We start from the raw sequence: 21804 nt of genomic DNA, 5'->3' as shown, positions 1-21804 counted from the left end.
CTGTAGCGCTCGTCTAGATACACATATACATGACTTGGAGCGATGAGCAGAATGTTTTTCCTGGCTAGCGGACATGGCTGAGGATCCCTCTCTCTCCAGACGGGATTCTCAAACCACACCACCAGCACACCTCGGACCCTCGCAAGTTAAAATGAACGCCAGTCAAATTCATAACTAAACCAGAGCTACATGAACAAATGTCAACAACTGCAGCTAACAGTTAGCTGAGCGGGCTTGCTGGTAGCCAGCAACATTCCTGTACAGTGTACAGGACTCAGCGCTGCTAGTAAGGCAGAAGTAGTAGACCCTCATTGAGCACACTCCTGTAACCAATCATGCTCTTGACTGAGGTTAGGACCTCCTACCTCCTCATTTACATATGGACACAGAAATACAGAAATAAATATATGTAGGTGAACAGAAATACAGAAATACAGAAATAAATAAATGTAGGTGAACAGAAATACAGAAATAAATAAATGTAGGTGAACAGAAATGTATAAATAAATAAAAAGCATTTATTCTTTTATTTATACTTTTATTTATTTATTTATACATTTATTTCAGCATTTATTTATTTATTCATTTCTTTATGCATGTATTTATTTATGCATTTATTTATTTATACATTTATTTCAGCATTTATTTATTTATGCATTCATGCATTTATTTATGTATTTATTTATGCATTTATGCATTTATTTATTTATTTATTTATACTTATGTCAGGTTTGGTCCTCCATATGTTTGGTCTTCGGGAATCTTCCCCAACTGTAATAAAACGCGGTATGACTCTTGAACCTCAGAGATTGGGCTTGCAAAAGTATGCGTTTGGTGTTTTTTTTTTCCTGCAGCGTCCGAAGACGACTTTATTAAATGCGCTGCTTGATGGCGCCACCTAGAGGATAAATGAGGTACTGCAGCATGTGTGTCACCACAGTTCTGACCCGCCAACACAGTTTCTGTTCATGAATTAAAACATCTATGGTTTCTGATCATTTACCTGTGCTAAATTAGATTTGTAATTCATACACCTAAAACATGACGAGATTTATTATAGTGTCATGATGGAGTTAAACTTTGGAGCAGCTGTTAGGGTGATGTTGCCAACACAATTAATACCCATACAGGTAGGTTTGCCAACAAAAAAGCCTTTATTCTCAGTTTTTCATTAAAAAAAATGTGAACTGTACTTTATTTATTAAATATTGCACTAATAAAGCGGCTGTTAAAACTGTGAATGACTTTATGTTAAATATTTGGTTAAGTCATCTTTTTGATATATTTCTGTATAATGTTTTTAGTTTGTTCTTTTAAGAGAATAATTTCTCTTTTGTTTTGTTTTATTTTTTAGATTTACATTGTATATTCCTTATGTGTTATGATTCCCCTTGGTATTCTGTTAACATGTTTGTACCTTGCGCTGGTACTAAACAACCAACCACACATACAAACAAACAAACAAACAAACTGAAACGTTGCGAACCCAACGTGACGTTGGGAGTGATGACATCATCTCACCGCGCCACACACAGCAAGAGAGGCGGAGTCTCGTGCACGTTGATGTTTGTATGAATTTGCTGCAGACGGCTCTTCATCGGTTCTTTGTCGCTTCGTCATCGGCTCATCGTCGGAGCAGCCTGGCTGTGATCAGAAATGTCTGTGACCGAGATGTTCAGTTACATTCAGGGCTTCCTGAGCGCCGACCAGGACGTCAGAGAGGTAACGAGCCCGCCACACCGCTGCAGGCTGCTACACTGTTAGCTTCTCCCGGTTAGCTAGCTTCTCATCGTTAGCTAGCTGCTTGCAGAACCGGAGTACCGCCAACACACCGTTTTCCACCGGACCGGTCTGTAGCGACAGGTCTCACGTTGATGGTGGACCCTGACAGCCAGCTGTGTAACGTCCTGACAGCAGCCGTGTGGGTATGAAAGCTTGCTGTCACAGTCCAACAGCAGGAGTCACTCTGCTGTCTGTAACGTGTTACTCTGCCTGCTGCAGGTTACCTCCGCTCCCCATGACTTGGACAGCACCAGACTTCCCTTAAAAAACGGTCCAATTAATGCTGTCTTGCTCAGTGGTGGAATGTAACTAAGTACATTTACTCAAGTACCGTACTTTAGTACAGTGGGGAGGAACGTGAACATTGCTTGAGCATTTTTTATTTTCCACTACTTAATACTTTCACTCCTCTTCATTTTGGAGGAAGTATTGCACTTCTACTCCACTATATTTATTAGATAACTTTGGTTGCTAGTTACTTTACGGATCACGTGGTGCATCAGAGCCAAAGTAGAACATTTTAACATGTATTTATTTTATCAGCAATCCGTTAAAATACAAACAAAAGAAAACGCTGATTCTGAATATCAGAGAAATGCTGAGTATCAGATACAATAAAGTTAAACAAGCATGTCCATTATCAGTCGAACGCTCAGGTACATGTCAACACACACTTCTCAAAATGAGTCAGGGATATATTACGGTGTCATTGATTGGTTATTCTGAGACATATCTGAATTTAATTTTGTGTTTTGTGAATGTTTTCGGTCCCCAAAAATAATGTGACGCATTTTATTTGACTTTAATTGCGTATCCATGCACATGCATACATACACCCATATCCCAAAGTCCCTCACTCATTTTGACTACTTTTACTTGTACTTTTGATACTTGAGTACATTCGATATCAGATACTTTACTTCTTTTACTTAAGTACTTTTCGCATGGGTGACTTCCACTTTTACCAAAGTAATCTTTTAACACCATATCTTTACTTTTACTCTTGTGTGACTCACTCATATAACACTGGTCTTGCTCGTCTGTCGAGCTGTACCTCTCTCATTAATGTTTACTCTCTTTAATGTGGCACATCATTGCACAAACGCACTTCTTAAGGATGCCTTCAGACATGTAATTCTTAACCAAAAAAATCACATCACTTCTGTTGTTTTATCGGCACGGTCTGGGAGATGGAGATGTACCTCTGTTGGTAGAAAAGATGCTATTGTATGAAGACGGTAATGATGCATGATGAATTTTGTTTTGTTGCAGGATATCCGTAAGGTGGTCCAGCTGCTGGAGCAGACTGCCAGAGAAATACTAACAGTCCTCCAAAGTGTCCACCAGCCATCTGGATTCAAAGAGAGTGAGGAACTGTTGTGACTGCTGCTGAATCATGTCTGCCTCTCCAAATGACACTTTACAATCTTCATCCTTCTCTGCTCTCCCATCAGTTCCCAGTAAATGTGCAAAGGCTCGGGAGTTGTTCTGCACAGTCAAGACGCACCTCGCTGACCTCAAAACCAAATTTCCTGTGGAGCAGTATTACAGGTAGGTTCAGTACACACTCTGAGATGTGACTGTAAGGGCTTCCCTAGAGTACACTTTTCCTGACTGATGACCCTCATGAAATAAATCTGTTTTCACCTCTGTTTGTCTGACTGATTACGCTTCAGGTTCCATGAACACTGGCGGTTTGTTCTGCAGCGCTTGGCTTTCTTATCAGCCTTTGTCGTCTACCTGGAGACTGAAACTCTGGTGACTCGAGAGGACGTGGCCCAGATACTCGGCAGTAGGTACCAGTCAGTATGTCAGTGTGTTACTGTAACTGAGGATGGTGGTTTCAGTCTCCTTTTCTTCCCTCTTCACTCCACAGTTGAGGTGGTGAGAGAGAAAGGCTTTCACCTGGACATAGAGGACTACCTGGCAGGTGTGCTGATCATGGCCAGTGAACTGGTGAGTCTTCTGACTGCACTGATGTCACATGAACACATTTTGTACCTCAGTTGTCTAAACCAACAAAGACATAAAAGCATAGATCAGGTTAGTGTGTTTTGAGTTGTGTAGGGACTCCTTGTGATGTAGTACTGGGCTGTAGCAGATTGAAGCTGTGACATGTCCATTTAGAAGTTGGGATGAAACTCACAATTTGACATCTACAGTGACAAACGATGGCATGACTATCCAAACCTGTGGGTCTTACAGCCAACTCCTAGAAAATGACCAATGTCCCGACATCCTGAAAAGGTTATCAATGCACCACAGAAGTCAGATCACATATAATATATTCCCAGGTTTGAGAATTAAAAACATTTGCATCTTCACATTCTTCTTTCAGGCAGTGTATTAACTTAAAATAGCTAGAGATGAATAATCAACACCTAAACGGCTTCATGATTAAAACAAGTCCACTGGAGACTGACTACAGCCATTAGATCTGTCAGTGTGCGAGTGTTGATGCTGCACATGCTGATTGGCTGAGGAGCTGTGCCTCAGTCTCATAATGTTCAGGAAACCCCAGTTATGGCTAGTTTTAACGAGTAGTGCCTAATAACTCAGTGTCATGTCTGCTGTGTAAGTCTACATGTTATAACAGTAGGTTAATTAACTAATAACCATTTTTTAACGTTTTGATAATAAGTCATTAATAAAACAAACATTCCCCAGCCTCTTAAATGTGAGTATTGACTGCTTCACCTGGATATTTATGTCGTCAGTGGACAAAAACATCAGTATTACAGTGCACATGAGGATATGACGGACACTATTCTATCACATCACAAACGGCTTCATCAGATTGGCTCTGATGGTAAACAGATGAACGCTGTCAGTCGTATCCTGCTGTGTGCTGTTTTTAGTCAGCTGTGGTTAACTGTCGGATGAACTGGTCATGAAAAAGCCCAGTGGCAGTTATGTTACATTTTCAGCTTCCCATATGAACTGATGGGAAAGATTAACTGCTTTATTTTGAATAAGGACAGACTGACTGTTGGCCCAGCTGATTATTAGGGATAAAATTCAATATCTGTAATCAGTCTGCTTGATTAGTAACAATTATTATCAGTATTATAAGTCAGTCCCCAGTTTGAGCATCAAGTGAATTCTTCATAAGCAAAGGAACCTTGTGCATGTAATCAGATTACTTTAGTGTTTAATTGTTGCTGTTGTGTCTTCCTCCAGTCACGGTTGGCGGTAAACAGCGTCACAGCAGGAGACTACACCCGACCGCTGCGCATCTCCAACTTCATCAACGAGCTGGACTCCGGCTTCCGCCTGCTCAACCTGAAGAACGACCCCCTGAGGAAGCGCTACGACGGCCTCAAGTACGACGTGAAGAAGATCGAGGAGGTGGTTTACGACCTGTCCATCCGCGGCCTGGCCAAGGAGCCCGAGTCCGGCGGGGACAAGTAGAGCTCGGATGTGGTGATTGGCTGTGGGAGACGGAGGAGGGCTGGGACCTCTACACGGCTGCTGCACCTTACCCCACCTGGGCCGCAAGACCCAGGGGTGTACCTGAGGCCCCGACAGCTGAGGACAGACTGTGTGAGTGTGAATGTTGGATGTCAGAAGGGTGGCAGAGACAGTGACGGCACCCTCATCACCCTTTAAGATCGAAGGTTCAGTTTGTAGCTGATTTTTTGAAGTCTGTGTTTTCAGCTTCATCTTATTCATGTTGTTTTACTTCAAACATTTCATTTGATATGTAACGGTCAACTTGTTTTTCTTAAATTGTGCTAGTGGTGTTTAATCATTCGAGGAGACAGACGCAGACGCTCCGGACGTGCAGAGTTGATTGTTTCTGCATGTTTGAGTACAAGCAAAAAAGAAGCAAAGGTAAAATGTGTTTGTGTTGTTGACCATATCAGTCGATGCCTGGTGGGATTTCTTAGGATGCATCCAAACAGACATCCAGGAGCCTCAATTATGGAGGAAATATTTGATGCAACAATCAGGCGATTAAATCTAGAATTGGACGAGAATGACCAGTGTGAGTGTATTCTCAGCACCTAACGTGCAGCTAACCTGACGTCTAAATGAGGCTCCAGCAGAGGAAGAGCCAAAGAAATGACAAAGTTGCACTTCACATGATAAAAAACTCCTCTGTGATTAGTTAGACTCCTTTTTTTTTGTATTTTCTCCCAACAGCAAGAAAGCCTTGCCGAACAGTGCCATATGATTATGTGTGTCGGGGTGAAGAATCTTTCTCTGTAGAGAAGACGAAACACTCAGAATGTCACGTAGTGCATGCCATATGTTTACTGTTTCTCCTGTTTGTTTCACTTCAGGAAACATCTTTAAGCTTTGTTTCTATGATCCACGCTTCTGTTTAATTCTGTACCGTTGTAGAGCTGGATTGTATTTTGTAAAAAAGAATTCACTTTCACTCAAGTGCGTCTTGTGCTTTTGTTTCCTTGACTGATGAGTTCCACGTGTATGGTGTGTGTTCCTGTCCTAAAGATGCTGAATCTTCCTGTCAGTCTATTTCTGCGTTCAACATTTCCAGCGTAATCAGACAGGAAATACAACATACATGCAAAATTGTGTTTAAAATCTTTTAATATAATTCACAATATATTACATTGGGGAAATAATACATCAGGTCTTTCAAATGCAAAGGAGGAAAACAAAGGAAACTGTATGCGGCTCAGCAGTCTTTGTTTTTTTTTTTGACATTTTGACAGAGTTCATCTGAACCAGCGTCCTCCGACAGCACACGAGTGTTGGTGTGGAGTTGAGCAGCTCTGCCCTCCAAGAACACAGTGATTCACTACCTCCTCTAGTGCTACGTCATAGCAAACAGAAAAACGGCATAAATAGTAGTTTTGGTTTGAAGACTGGTTCCTTCGAACATGAAGAACTGTGAATAAACAAGACTGTAACATGTACAACAGCAGATCTAATGGAGAGCTTTTATTACAGAAATAAAGTGCATTAAACCAAATAAAGCCTTGATAAATAAACAGGGTAAAATCAGAGAGAGGATCAGGTGATCACAGATCATCAGCAGCCAGGGACTGTCAGAGGAATAATTATATTGCCTGTAAATTGATCCAGCAGAGGGCAGTCTAGTCCGTATCTCAGAGAAAATGCTACTGTGGCGGATTGCAAATACTTCAGTGTGTTTTAGGATAACAGTAATCGAGTACCAAGGCACAACAGCTCATCGCTGGCTCCAATCATAACCCACAGTTCAAGCTGTGTCAGGACGAGACGGGTGGGGTGGTTTTTGAGGCGAGATTGTCACGTGACCGGGGTCTGTCAACCTGCCACAGACATTTCCTGTTAATGACAATTTAAAAAGGAGCATATTTTACTTTTCAGCTTTCAGGAGTCATGGGAATAGGGTGGGTGTATATAGAAATAGTGACATATTTCAAACCTGTTTTGTTCAAACGGTATGAGTTAAAATGAGTCAGTGCCTCCTTTTTAACTGCTTGTAAATGTAATAACTTTACGATTTGGACCGTAACAAAAACACAGTCCAGTACAGTCAGGGAGTTTGAGATGACCATGTTCCCTATTTCAGACATTTTGTAGACCAACAGTGAACCAGATTAATTAATGAATCGGTTAACTTTGTTGCAGCCCTAAGAATAGGTTGAAGAGCTCTGGACTGAACACTCAGTGTATTGTTTAAATGTACCTATGTGACATGACGTTAACACAAAAGGATGCTGACTGCTCATTAACTGCTCTCATGGCACCGAGATCATTTCCGAAGATTGAAGCCGGGTGAACGCCCGAACGCCAGGGAGGATCTCGGGGAAATTAAATGCATAATTCAGTATTACCACTGCTACTTGTTTTGAAACTGGTAGAGAATTATTGCTCGTTTCTCGTGTGAACACAGTGAAACAGGAGGTCTGCTCAACTGCGTCTCTGGCAGTGAAAGTTGCTCTGCCGCCAACGTGCAGTAGAGGGCGGCGCACAAACAGGAGAGGGCAGTGACAACAAACAGGAACCACTGAACAAAGCTCTGGACCACCTCTGCGTACCAAAACCGAAAGCACCCCCACTGTCTGGTATAAAAATGACGTTAAGAGTTTTTCATTTTGCAGTCGGTCCTGTTCAGTCATGCTCTTCCACAGACACACCTTATTTACTGAAAACTCAGCTCTCTTCCTCCGAGAGCAAACAGTCTTTACAATCAAGGCTGGCGAGCACAGCCCAGGTTTTTTTGGTTGTCCAATGATCAGATATTTTTTTTTTAATGTTAACCATCTTCACACATAATTTCATGACAGTATGGCGCACGAGAGAAAAAGTGCTTTATCTTTGTCTTACCCTTACGAGACGTAGAGAAGGATCTTTTGGGAAACTGAAATCGAACAGGTTCTAACAGTGGCATCACTCAGAAATGCTTCTTGTCGTCACTTTGTTTTTGCAGTAGAAGGACTCAGGTTATTTACAGTGTAACAGCGGTGGACGGTGGGATGGTCAGTCTCAGGAGCGGCTCTGGTTCGTGTTGATCATGATGTTGGGCAACGCGTTGCGTCTTTTCCTCCAGGTGCCCAAGTCCCGAGCGTACCTCTTGATCTGATGGAACCACTGCTGGGTGCGAGATTTGTCCGATGCGCGGAAAACAAAAGATTCCCGCCGAATGTCGAGCACCTCGAATGTGTCCTCAGAGTCGGGGTCGGTCGACACCACACAGTTTCCCAGACGGATGGGCTCTCTCAGCACTGTGAACTTCCCACTGCTCTTGTCCTTGATTAGAACCAGCACTCCGTCTCGGATGCCGTCTCCTCCGCCCTCCCCCTGATCCCCACGCGCACCCAGATCGGTGCCCTGTCCTGGGGCCTCCCCAGCCCGCTGTGTCCTCACCATCAGCAGACTCTGGACATTTTGGAACTTGAGGGCCTTGCTGCCCTTCTTCACCCACTGACCATCTGCTGGCTGGGACAGCTGGAGGGGTCCCTCCATGACGAACCGCGTTTGTTCTCTCGCCCAGCCCACCGTCTTCATCGACACCTCTCGCATCTCGATGTTGATGACCTCTCGGTTTTTGCGGCTGTCGCGACGGAATGAGCGGAGGGACCACGTGACTCCGTTACCCTCCTGCTTGGTCTTCATGTTGATGTGCTCCAGATGGGATTCCACCCGACTCTTGGCCTCGCGGAGACGTGCGTAGTCGGGGTGACATTCGGGAGTGACCTTAATGATCCGGCTCAGGAGAAGGGGGTATTTAGTCACGCGCTGGAGGGGCGCCATGAGGAAGGAGCGCAGGTTCATCCGACGCAGTGCCGTGTTGTCGTTCTGGGAAACGTCCAGGAAGATTCTGGGAAGACAAACGACAGAAGATGAAGTTAAAAAGGGAGATTCTGCGCAAAACTCTTAAAACGTTGATTAGTGGGAATCACAGGACAGCCTGAGTCATGGCTGAGCTGGGCTTCTGTCTGAAAATATGAATCATTGCAGCCCTTCTCTCAAAATAGAACTTGTTGTGAATAAGTGATAAGCTGCTGTCTTTTCCATTAAGAATTATACAGAAGAGCCACGGCAGGAACCAGAGAAAGCTCCCAGAGTCACTCCTCCACCACACACAGCTGGAAGAAGAATCCTTGCGTGCACCTGAGCAGTTCTTTCTCCTTCTCCAGCGTGTTGAGCATGTTGACCGAGGTGGACTGCTGCAGGCAGTAGGTCTGGAAGGCGGGCAGCATGTTAACGAACTCCAGGAAGATCTCTCCAATGTAGACTGTCAGCAGATCGTCGTCTCCCTGAGGTCAGGGCACAGGAGAGGAAACGGTCAAGTCATTGTCATCCCTTAATGTGTACATCGATCGGTAAAATCGTAAAATGGTATCGTGTGAATGTAGAATATGTGCGTAGTGGCCCACTTGGACACACTAGGATACTGAGATACTGCTCTGCTGTGAGAAGCAGCAGACTTGTTCAAGAAACTAGAGTCAGTGTTTTGAAGGAAGGGACCAAATCATGGACAAAACTCTCTGACCACTCGATCCATTCAGTCCTTCTGGAGCGTTCAGTTCCGCCGGTCATTATCAGATGGAGTTTGCCCAGTTGTCATGACAGAGTGAATGTTTCCTGAGCACATTATGGATTTCTTGACTATTTTGGCCTAAAAAATTGACTTCCAAACATTTTTCGACCTTTGAAAGACCATCCTTTGCCAACTGCTGTTTCCAAGGTTATGAATGAACTTTCGATTTCATGAAAAATAAGTTTTGACTAGAGGGGGAATGTCAAAACAATTCAATTTGGATTGAGAATGGTTGGTTCCAAAGCTCATTTTGCTAACGTTTGAACTGCATGTCAAGAATGTTGCCAACCTGCCCTTTTTCATTCATTTAAAATTGGATTGGTCCCATTGAATCTGCAACAGCAGCTGAGACACGTGTACATGCTTTCCTAACATCCGGGCTGCTGTAATGCACTCTGTTCTCTGACATTTCCATGACAACAACTAGCGGTCTTTATTGGTCCAAAACGAAGCAGAAGTTCAATTAGAAGACCACCAGAGCAGCCAGAGTTAAAGTCTCAGTCCCCTCTGTCTGACTCACTGGCTGGCGCTGCCCTACATACTTGTGAGTGAACTCTTGGGTTGCGTTGCATAATAAATAAACTGAAGGAGTTGAAATAATCTTTTCTCTCAATAATTTAAGTATGATTTCACTTTTTGGAGTCAAAAACAGACTTAAATGATTTGCTATGATGAACGTCTTTGCAGTGGCACTCAGATGAATCCATGCCCTTACTACCTCTGTGTGAGTGTGTGTGAGAGGTCACCTGGTCAAAGGCCTGGTCGATGCTGTCCTGCAGGTGTTCGGTGAAGCGGTCGTTGACGTCTATCAGCTCCTGGACGTTGCTGAACACCACGGTGAGCTGCTCGGCTGTCAGCAGCCCGGCGCTCTGCATGGGGCAGTAAAACTCCTCCTTGATGATGCGCAGGTCCTCGCCGTAGCTCGACTCCGTGTTCAGAAACTCCAGGATGGCCTCCTTGCGCTCGGTGCGCAGCTTGGAGCAGCGCTCGCACATGCGCTCTCCTCGCTCTCTGGAGGCCCCGTCCCTCAGTCCACAGTCTGGACAGGGTCTCTGAGCCTCCCAAGCTCTGAGGGAGGCAGACGGTCTCTTCCAGGTGCGGGACAGACCGGGGCCGATGCCGCTGTCCACCCGCTCCACCTCGGCTCCCCGGGTTCTGCGGTAACGCCGAGGCTCGCTGTCCTCCTCCTCCCGCTCATCGCTGAGGCCCACCACGCCGCTGTCGGCACTCAGGCTGCTGATGGTGCTCCAGCGGTGCTGCCCGGACCGAGTCACACCCAGACCAGCCTGGCGCTCCTCACCAGGGGGCTCAGAGTGCCCACGGATGGCTGCTGGAGCTGAGGAGAGGGAAATGAGGATGGTCAGATTCACTGGTGCTCATGATGTTTATGGATTTACACACACACACATACACACCTACACACACACAATTACTGATCATGTCAGCATGAAGAAATTATTACAGATATCATCTTTCTCCAATAATTAGATCCCTCACCCTCCAGTCCGACACTTCACCTTTGTTCATATGTGTCAATACTGCTGCGTGTGTGTGTGTTCAAACAGAGCCACGCTTGTGTTTGCCGAGCTGCTAAGACATTGTTTCATTGCACAAGTGCTCTGTGAACGACGCATTCATATGAAAGCACCAGATATTTTTGGTAAAGACTTCAGTCAGTGTTGGTTTGATCCACTGGACAGAGCAACAAGCTCATCATTAGCATATGTCACACTGAATGACACTCTGTGGCCAGAGGCCGAGAGTCGCCGTTGACAGGAGAGAGCTCGGAATTAGCAGGGGAACTGTGTGTGTGTGTGTTTATGTGTTAGGTGGGGAGGTTAGGACTGAGTGCAAAGGCTACAGCAGTCAGAGACAAGCATGACATGAAGCTGCATAAGAGATGTTGGGACAAACAGATGCCGGCCTTCACAGCATTAATGTCTGTAGAAATAACAGGTTCAGTTGGAGGTTCACTCAGGATCGAGGGTAATTCAAGCTCCCTGATGAGGTGCTGGAGATGTAATGAGCGCATGGACTTCTGTAATTCTAATAATTGTAATTATATTTGCGAGCAGAGAGGGCTGGATGTAGTTCTCCACAGGAAGGAGGCATCGGGTCGAGAACAGCTGAAACGAGCTGGAGTCCCAGCCTGTTCTATTGTTTGTGTCCACAACAGTGACGGTGTGATCGTGTGTGAACATGTTCTGAGTGTAGATCGTACTGCCCAGGACTCTGATCAGATGTGGCTGAGTGGGTAACAGGACACTGAGAAAATAATTCTGATTGTGCCTTTATCCTGAAAGATTCAAAACTCTGGCACTCTCAGAGAAATAATAGAAGTTTTACCGTGGACTAAAAAGTGAATGTGTTTCAGCACCAGGCCTTCATCGGACGCTTTGGAAGATTCTTTCTCTGAGATTGCCAGGTTTTGTTCCTTTTTTAATCCAGCCACTTCCCCACACCCACTGTATATGTTTACTCTTTGGAGTAGTAGGCTGCTATTTTCTCACGTCCTTATTTTGAAAATTACAGTAGTCCTATTCAAATATTTACGCTGCTGATGAACAAGAATAATCCTGTTTCCATGCAGCCGTGTGTCCTCCAACACAGCCTCCCCCTTCCATTCTTTTAACTGAACTTTTGAAAGGGTGAAACGTTTAAAAGTAGGAGTAGAAGTTTCTCCTTCTGATGAGAAAAGTGTCCTCTATATTTGAAGAGTTAGACTCGACCTGCTCCATTTGGAAAGTGTCGTGACATGACTTTTGTTTTGAATTGGTGCTACACAAATAAATATTGATTGATTGCATGCATCACAACCTTGCAGTTTGCTTGAAACACACAAGGCTGACCGTAAAAAGGCAAGACTGTGCAGAAAAACTCCAACTGAGACGCACATCTCTGAGTGTATCCATGTCCAAAGAATGCTTTATAAACCTGAATAACACGGGCACATCCCACATGTCTACATTAGAAAGTGCAACATTCGGACTGAGGCCTAAATCAGGATATCCTGATGGAATCATATGTCTCCATCACCTGGATTACACCTGCAGTTAAACATCGTTAAAACCTCTGACAAAGAAGTTATGTTTTTTGTTTGTTTTTTTACGTTTCTGGAGCAGCACAGCTTTAAAATAATTTAAAGGGGCACTCCACCAATTTTACAAATCAAAGGCATTTCTCACATGGATTAACAAAACATTCGTGATTAAATGTGTACAATGTCTTTTCTGGCTTTTCAGGAGTGAATACATCAGAGCAGTTGCAGTGTTGCAACAACTAGAATGGCGCTCAGTAGAGTGCATACCTCGCCAAGGCCCTACACTCCCCTTTAATTCAATCGAGTCTCAAATAAAACATATTTAAATCAACAACTGATTTATATTTGGGTCTGCCATCAGTTTGTACTAACTCATAGATACAAATGACCTTCATAGACCTGATTTGTTTCATCAAGATCCATGCACCACAGGTCCAGTTTGTAAGATAGTTGACTCTTGATGTGTTGGGTTGGTAGGTCAGTGGCGGTGTCAATATTTGATGAGTTGGGGGTGAGATGCAACAAGCAACTATCTTACAAATGGGACCTTTAAAGAAAGTGAAAAACGTTGCTGGATCCGTTCCTTTATCTAGGTCTGCACCAGAAATGAAGGGGGTGTATTCTGCATGAGACACATCCTCCCTCAGTTTGACAAAATTATGATCACTAGTTTTTGTGTAATCCTGCTACAAATGAAGACTGGCACAAACGTGACCTCATGTCAGAGGTAATAAGCCTGTGGTTCCATCTGGAGGTGTGGACTCTGGTAGACATTGCTGTTTGTCTGATCTAACAAAAAACATGCTAACCTATTGGATCATGGGCAATTTAGAACTAGATCACTGGAGCTCTGGGGATGGGTGGGGTTTTGTAAAAAGTTAGGGATCACAAAATGACAACTCGCCTAATGGTTCATGATGAAGTGATAACCATGGCACCATTTATAAAGGACTTTACATCACTGCTGAACGTCTCCTGAGCCATCAGGTCTTTCATGTCCATGTCAGGCTTCATGTCAAATATTTCAGCGAAGGCCTCGCTCATCTCCACCTTTACAGCTGTCTCTCCACCGGAACACCGACCTCCGTCAGACTTGTTAAAGGACACATTTGGTGGCTGTGGCTCAAGGGGAAAAGCCAGCATCTTGTTATCAGAAGGTCGCTGGTTCAATTCCCCTGGTCTGCATGCCGAGGTGTCCCTTGGCAAGATACTGAGCACCTTGCATGGCAGCCACCGCCATCAGTATGAATGTATGTATGAATTACTGTAAGTCGCGTTGGACAAAAGCGTCTGCTAAATGCCCTAAAATGTAAATGGTGAACCCAGCGAGGTCTTTCACACGCTTATTAATATGTGGTGCATCAGTTACAGTCATTCTAACTGACTCAGCTTGAATAAAAGCCATCTTTATTCCTGGATGGGTCTTTAGAATCTCATCCATCATCACATCAGCATTAATCTCTACATGTTTTGATGCAGTTTGAATCCAGATGCATAAAATCGTTGAAACATTCTCTATCTTTAATAACAGATGTAAGAGACTGTGAGGCCCTGAGCTTTGAATCCTTTCCAGGTTTATAAAGCCACAGAGAACAAGTCCAATGTGTCCCACATGTGTCCTGTACTCACCACTGTCTCGGTCGCGGTCTCTGTCGCGGTCTCTCCGGTGGCTGTGGAGTCGGGCGGCGGCAGCGATCTTCATCTCCAGCTGTTTGCGCTTGGAGGCGTCGGCTGGCATGGGGTCGCTGTAGTGGGGCCGGAGACGGCACTCGCGCTGCGCCCTCACCGTCTCAGCCAGCTCATAGGCTGCGTCCGAGCTGGAGCGCCTGCAGCCCAGGCCGGTGTGCTGCTGGTTGGAGGGACACGTGTGTCAATCAAACGCTCACGTCGCTATAGCAACAGATGAAAAAGGGCACAATTCTCGGAGGAGACGAGGTGAGAAGGATGATAAGGGAGAAATCACAGCTGGTGTGTCTGTGAGAGCTCAGTGTCAACATGTTCGCTGTCATGACATCATTACATAACACATCTCGGTTATCTGTCTGATCCCCGCTGTACGACTGACAAGAATCCAAATTTCATACTGAGCTGCAGCAGTAATCGTCTGCCAAGTCCTGTAACAGACTCTAAACACGACAGGGCCACACATCCAAAAATCTGCTCTGATCACATCTTGAAAACAGCCGGCCTTGAAGACGAGAAACATCCCCGAGTGACAATTTAAAGCAGCTGCTCCTGGCTTCTTTCTTTCTTTTAAGGTAAAGCGAGGAATTCCCCGACACACTGCAGCTTTCTCGGATGGACAAACACTCTTCACGTAGATTTAAAAATCCTTTAGGGCTCCATCAAGCCCCCGAGAGATGACCTCAAGGGGAAGGTTCAAAGGTCATCGCCGTGACACCTGACCTCTCACCCCAGAGACATCACCCACATCCTCTGCACCTGGTGATATTGGCTTTACATCAAAGATCACCTCCCAAAACGTTGACAGCTCTCTGACGGCTAACAGCTCCAGACAAGTGAGAGGTTTTCATCGCTCTGTAGCTGAAAACAACATGATACACAGCCTGCAGCAATCAGGTGAAATGAAGGCGAATAATTCATGATCGGCTGAATTATCACATTGCAGCTCTTACTCCGGGAGTGCAGAGGCAGGATCCATTGTGGAATCACCAAAATGAAGGAAGGCAAGAAGCAAACGCACCTCGACATCTGTTCTCTAAAGCACCTCCAGCCTCCATGCCAGCCCTCTGTTCTGCAGATGCACAGAGAGGAGCAGAATGCTCTCTGCAGCTGAGGCTGGTGTCAGGCTGCAGGCAGCAGAGAGCAGGGACGAGGCGCTGAGCTACCAGCAGCCAGCTGCATGAGGGGGGCTCGGTCCTCCTTTTACTGCATCGTCAGACGTCGACCTGCTGCTGAAGACAGAGCGCTGCATGCTCGCCTCAACAAATACCTCTGCATCAGTGTGTGTGAGTGATGTGTGTATGTGCATGTGTGTCTGTGTGTGTCTGTGTGTGTGAGTGTGTGTGTGTGTGTGTGTGTGTGTGTCGCAGTCCCCTTGCTTGTCCCAGTCATCCTTGAATACCAATAGATCTGTGTGAGTCTGTGCACCACGCAGCATCGTCGAGAGGCGGCGAGCGGAGGCGAGCACAGACGACACGTTTGAGACAGAAAAGAGGAAAGAAAATGAGAAAGAATCCTTACGCATTCTCCTGCTTCCTCTCCTCCTCCTCCTGCAGGCGTCTCGTCGCCAGCCTCGGCTCCGCAGGCTGTTGCCGACGTTGCCATGGCAACGGCGGAGGGCTGACAGTCGGTCGAGGGGGCGGTGATGTCACAGCCTCCGTCCCGGTCACCTGACAGCTTGACGGGGGCCTCGCCGGAGATCTCTGCACTGCAGCTGGTGGAGGGAAGAGGAGACGGCGTTACAGAGGGAGCGAGAGAGGGATGGGGAGGAGGGGGGAGGGAAAGGGAGGGACGAGGGGAGGCAAGGAGAAGGGGAGTGAAAGAATGGGAGGAAGAGAAGGAAGGGAAGGATGTGGGAGAGAGAGGAAGGAAATGAAGAGCGAGAGAAAGCCAGAGGAGAGGAAGGAGAGGAGGGATTCATTGTAATTCAAGCAGAGCTCTCTCCTCCTCTCTCCTCCTCACAGCATCCGTCATTCACTCCACCTCACTCTTCCCTCTCCAGCTCACATGCCACTCTGCTTCCTGCTGTTTCTTCTTCTGTCCCCCGCCCCCGCCTCCTTGTCCTCCTCCATCATCCCCCAAAACACCCAAAATCAATGCCCCCACCCGCCCTCCTCCCTCCCAGCAATTAGACACATCATCGGACATTAACGCCTGAACCCTCAGACCTCAGGGACACACACTGCCTGCACACACACGCAGATCAGATTCTTCCTTCATCCTTTTGTATGTGTGGATCCATTCTTGCAGCACACAGCCAGCATGTGATCTGAGACAACCCACAGAAGCACACTGGCTGTGACACACACACACTGTGCTACACAAATGAGACACACACATCCATGTACACACACCACAGCCTGTCTGCAGGGACTCTACATGCATTTGTAAGAGAACATGAAAAACACACAGCCGAGACAACAAGTCTAAGGAAACCTTCTGAGCCTTCAGAGTAACGCTGACCATGAACTGACCAGGGACCTTTGTTTCAACACACTACTGATCTCCACACCGTTTCCTGCCAGTCTCCCTACTGCTGGCTGACAGACCAAATCAGAAAATGACCAAAATCTACACAAATCTGAGAAAGTTTGTGGCAGACTCTAATTTGAGCTGCATTGATATACTTAGTGGCCACTAGGGGGCAGACGAACACCACAACACACATAATAATGCCTTATAAAGTTGTTATGGTGAATGTCCAACAGGCACAAAGCCAAAATTTTTATCATTAGGTTGTGTTGCCCTTGGTAACTTGATGGATACAAGTCCAATATCAAATATCTATCTATCTATCTATCTATCTATCTATCTATCTATCTATCTATCTATCTATAGATATATGTATATATACATCTATATATATATGTTTACTTTAATTCAAGTATGACTGTTGGTTACAGAGCCTGAAAGGCAAATCCCACAATGAAGACAGTCTGTAAATCACTTGCTGCTGCTGCTGGTTATGAAGCTTGATTACTGCGAATACACAATAATACTTGTGGGACACTTAGACAACATCACATTATTATCAACATCTGTATCCTCTCCTCTGGATTTTATGTCAGCTTGCAAGTCCAAACACTGTTCAGAGACATTTAACATGAGGAAATCAAACCTTAAAAGATGAGCAGGACAAAAAAGGATTTTGAAAAGTCCTCCATTTGAAAAATGATTTTACCATCCCGCTGAGAAAACGCTTTGGTCATTAACAGCTAGATGTTCCACGTTCTTCACCTCTCTGCTGGGTGGGTAGTGTCCACTTTATCTGAGCCGCCTGCTGGCTGTGAAGCCACAGAGGCTCAGCAGAACAGCAACCGTGCCATCAAACTGAAACAATGAGCTAAAAGAGGCTGCAACAGCTAATAATTCCCACTGGGCTCCTCTCACATTACATGCAGTCATATTGATTAGCTGAGCTATAAAATAATGCACACATCCTTACATTTTGCTTCAGACATCATTAACAACCGGACCAACCACCTACGGTATATCCAGTCTATTGATTTTGTTTTTCAAACACGGTGAGCGTCACGGTCCAGCAGGCCCGAGTGTTAATATAATATCACTGCAAGAAAATAAACCCTGGTTCAAGCAGTTTCAGAGATGATTGTATCTTTATTCAAATTAAAGCAGTTTGTGGCTCAGTAGGTTTAATAGTCCCAGGGGTCACAGCCCAGAACAGACTCTCAACAGTGTCTGAGGCTGTAAAGTCCTGTAATATCGACTCCTCACAGCACATATGTGTACATGTGAGACTGATCCTGACCTCAGTGTACTGACTAGCTGTCGATCATCAGACTGCTGCTGTTACTGTGGAGACTCTTGTCTCTACTTCCTATTGTTTGACCGACCCATGTGTGGACAACTCTTTTCATTAACTGATACATTTACATGTCTTTAAAATGTTGTAGTTCAGTGAAAATCATCAAGGAGACACCTTCAATTAATTTGTTTTGTCTGATGTTCTGTTGACTCTGGTACAACACAGAGGGAATCATCAGATCACACTGCAGAAGCAGGAAGCAGAGAATATTTGCATGCTTGTTTGCTAAATGACTTAACAATTAACTTAATACAGCCAATCCACTCATTAATGACCTGTTCGCAGTCTGATCCGCAGCTCTGTGTCCTCCGATATATCCCCGTGGTTGCTTTACATGAGGTCTCATTATTCTAATGGTTCTTACATAACTGGGTCTCGTCCGAGCTCTCTCCGTCACAAACCAGTCAGACTGCTGAACACATAAAAATCATTTACCGTGCATGTTTTTCATATTAAACCTGTTTATGTTAAACGTGTAATCTACACAGCGGGTGAAAGCTGAGGGCCGATATAACGACTCCAGCCTTGAGGATGCATCTCGGACAAAGTGTCATTAAAGGGGGCTCCGTCACAGAGTCAGCCAGTCTGTCACACAGCGGATGATGCATGGGGCGTAATAACCTGCAGCTCCGTTCATCAGGACAGTGTGTGCGTGCCAGATCACCGCTTAACACGGCACAATGTGGCACTGAAATTAGCCCACTGTCACTTTTTACTGATGCACATATCGCTGCGATGAATTCAATATATTTATCAGTGCGTGCATCGAACAGAGGCGACTAAACAGAACATGTTCCAGCGGACACACACCTCCCCTCTGCACACTATACACACCTGCTGCTGCTGCTGCAGTATACGTTTAACTCAGCAGGGCTGGCTCATTTCTATTCAAGCCTCCCAGGTGTAATAATATAAATACTGCTGTAATAATGCAACTAGAGCTGTGTTATGCTTTGTGTGCAGGTTTGGCTGCATGATAAACTCAAACAAAGAGACTTAGTGCTGGAAGTCAAATACCTCAGGGTGCAGACATCACACAGAACACCGTCATGTTTAATTAATTAATCTCCAAGTATTAAAACATTCACAGAGCCCCGAAGTCACATTTAAATCACCGGTGGGAGCTCAGTGTGGTGCATTCTGGGTGCTTTTTTGAACATTAAAGATGAATCCACCTGGGATAAACAGCGTGGAAAGCGAGCTGCCGGAGCGTCAATGGACTCTAAGACGGAGCTGCAGCAGTGCTCTAATGATTAGTGGGCAAATCGATTGGGGAGACGACTGATCAACCATCTGGTGATCAATAAATCGTATAAGTGATTAAAAAAAGCAAGGCGCAGAACACTCGAGCATCTCAAAAGGGCCAGTGAGGAGGGTGTAGTTACATCTATAAACACAAAGACATGAAAAACCCTCTCAGGAGCCAGTGTTTGGTTTGTCCTTTCTGGGCTACCGTAGAAACATGGTGGACTCATGTGGAAGAGGAGGTACTCCCCCTCTGTACATAATTAAGCTCATTCTAAAGCAACAAAAACACAATGGGTTAGGGTCACCACAGTTTCAGGTGATTTTACACCGATGAAAACACAATTATGAATTCGATATTCTATTATTGCTAATAGATCCCTTTAAATTTTGCACACTGCACCTTTGAATGTGTTATCTGTCACTGCAAACAGAAAATATGTGGTACAAACATTTACGGTGCTGTCAGGGTGAACTGCAGTATCGTTGGTGATCCTCTGACTTCTCATCGAGCGCCATCGTTCCTTTGGTTTATGACCGGCTACCAGCAGATCTACTGACGTTTCCATCAGCCTCAGCTAAAACCTGTGTTTTGTGCTAATTAGCAAATGTTAGCAGGGATGGTAAATGATTGCTATCTTTATATGTACTAAAATATAGATTTAATATTGTGCTTGCTGATTTACAGTATACCACCGATATATTATTTTACACATCTTTTGACAATATATCAGCATTTATCATCAAATATATACTATGTGGACTTTCTCAACAGATTAAATTGATTTTTCTTATTTTATATATATTTATATATATAATATTCCATAAGTGATGTACAGATAGAGTGTAAGGATAACCTTTAGGTGCAGCTCAGGACTGTCACACATTGAGCACACACAGCAGTTATTTTCCGCTGCCTTCATGCAGCAGAGCTTTAGACATCCATCATCCCTTCAGCGGTGCAGACAAAGGAGAGACAGTCAGTGGAGAGTCCTGACAGGGAGGGAAAGATATCGTCTATATCTACCATCTCACTGCAGGGGGTGGAGTTTATATCCTCTAACAGGCCTCATCAAGCAGCTCCTCTGTGTTCGGGCTCTAATATTGACACTGTGCAGAGGCCTGGCCCCAAACGACCCCACCAAGCTGTAAAACACATCCTTCTCCTGTTTGTCCTTGGTCAGAATGAACCACAGTGGACTGAAGCCTGCATGTATTCAGCCAACAGCTGACAGTGAGGGGGAGACGGTGCCAGTCTTCAGTCTGTCAGGCTTCATGCCAGCCTCTCGCCCACAGTCTCGTCTGCAGAGCCAACCCTGTTAGCTCCAACAGCTGTTATCACAATAACTGAGATAAATCGATAACACACAAAACACGCACGCTTAAACAGACGGACTCGCACTTCCATACAATGCCCTGGCACTGTGAGGCACATACACACACTCCACTGACACACACACACACACACACCTCTCCTGAGAGCTGCTACATGGCTCCGATGATCAGACTTCACCATCAGAGAGATTAACTGGATTCAAAAACGATATGCTGATTGATAAAATACTCAGGTGTCACTGTGAGTACAGTGAAGCACAAACAGAGACATCAGACACAAATCATAGATAACTGGAGCAGGTTTGATCCACGCACTGAGGGGAGTCCGTGCCCGCTTTAAACTGCTGATATATAATGTCGGTGTATATGTCTGTCAACAGATGTCCAGAAATGACAGTACAGATATATCAAAAGTGTAACCCAGGTCATTTAGAAAGACTGATGCTGTTACAGAGATTGTGTCGATCATAAATCCTTATTGAAAATGTTTTTTTTATGTTGTATGTATGTGAAAACTGTAAATTAGCTGTTCATCTTTAAATGATTTTTATAACCTAGATCAATAATGAAAATGATATTGTTGTCTGGCCTTACTTACAGTGTTGTTACCAGCAGACTGTTAATAAGTAGCACAAGTAAAAGTACTCACCATGTGAAGTTACTTTACACATATTGTATCAGTGGGTGTGCTGAGGTTTAAATATTTTGAAGTCTGCATGTGGAAAGTTGCACTCCAGGCCAGTAAGTGGCAGCAGCGTGGTTACTGTGACACTATACGATGCACCTGAGCACACAGCTGGTGTGTTTGGACAGCAGGAGGCACAAGTCAAACATAATGTTAGGTGTAAGTGTTCACTGATGCATCAACAGGTGAAGAGCATCTTACTGTTG

The 21804-nt window shown here is 44.9% G+C and overlaps 2 protein-coding genes across 5 annotated transcripts in view; one reads left to right on the top strand and one right to left on the bottom strand.

The window, feature by feature from the left end:
• Positions 1–1519: 1519 nt before the first annotated feature.
• tsn (translin) lies at positions 1520–6171 on the top strand. Its single transcript, XM_030428407.1, has 6 exons — positions 1520–1722; positions 3055–3148; positions 3237–3333; positions 3459–3574; positions 3659–3738; positions 4963–6171. The coding sequence occupies exons 1-6, from the start codon at positions 1657–1659 to the stop codon at positions 5191–5193; spliced, it is 684 nt and encodes a 227-aa protein (XP_030284267.1). The 5' UTR covers positions 1520–1656; the 3' UTR covers positions 5194–6171.
• Positions 6172–6321: 150 nt separating this feature from the next.
• The window catches only part of arhgef49 (Rho guanine nucleotide exchange factor 49), a 67887-nt gene continuing 52404 nt past the window's right edge, over positions 6322–21804 (bottom strand). For 3 of the 4 annotated variants that reach the window (XM_030428403.1, XM_030428404.1, XM_030428405.1), the window contains 5 exons: positions 16029–16221; positions 14454–14673; positions 10531–11120; positions 9355–9500; positions 6322–9061 (listed from right to left, as the gene is read on the bottom strand). In XM_030428403.1, the coding sequence (XP_030284263.1) occupies positions 8227–9061; positions 9355–9500; positions 10531–11120; positions 14454–14673; positions 16029–16221 (1984 nt within the window). In that variant the 3' untranslated portion in view covers positions 6322–8226. The remainder of the gene's footprint in view (positions 9062–9354; positions 9501–10530; positions 11121–14453; positions 14674–16028; positions 16222–21804) is intronic. The other variant, XM_030428406.1, reaches the window with a different exon arrangement.

The sequence above is a fragment of the Sparus aurata genome, chromosome 9 (genome assembly GCF_900880675.1).
Source record: "Sparus aurata chromosome 9, fSpaAur1.1, whole genome shotgun sequence".
NCBI classification, from domain to species: Eukaryota; Metazoa; Chordata; class Actinopteri; order Spariformes; family Sparidae; genus Sparus; species Sparus aurata.
The sequence above is the reverse complement of the archived record's forward strand: the minus strand, read 5'-3'. Positions and strand labels throughout refer to the sequence as shown.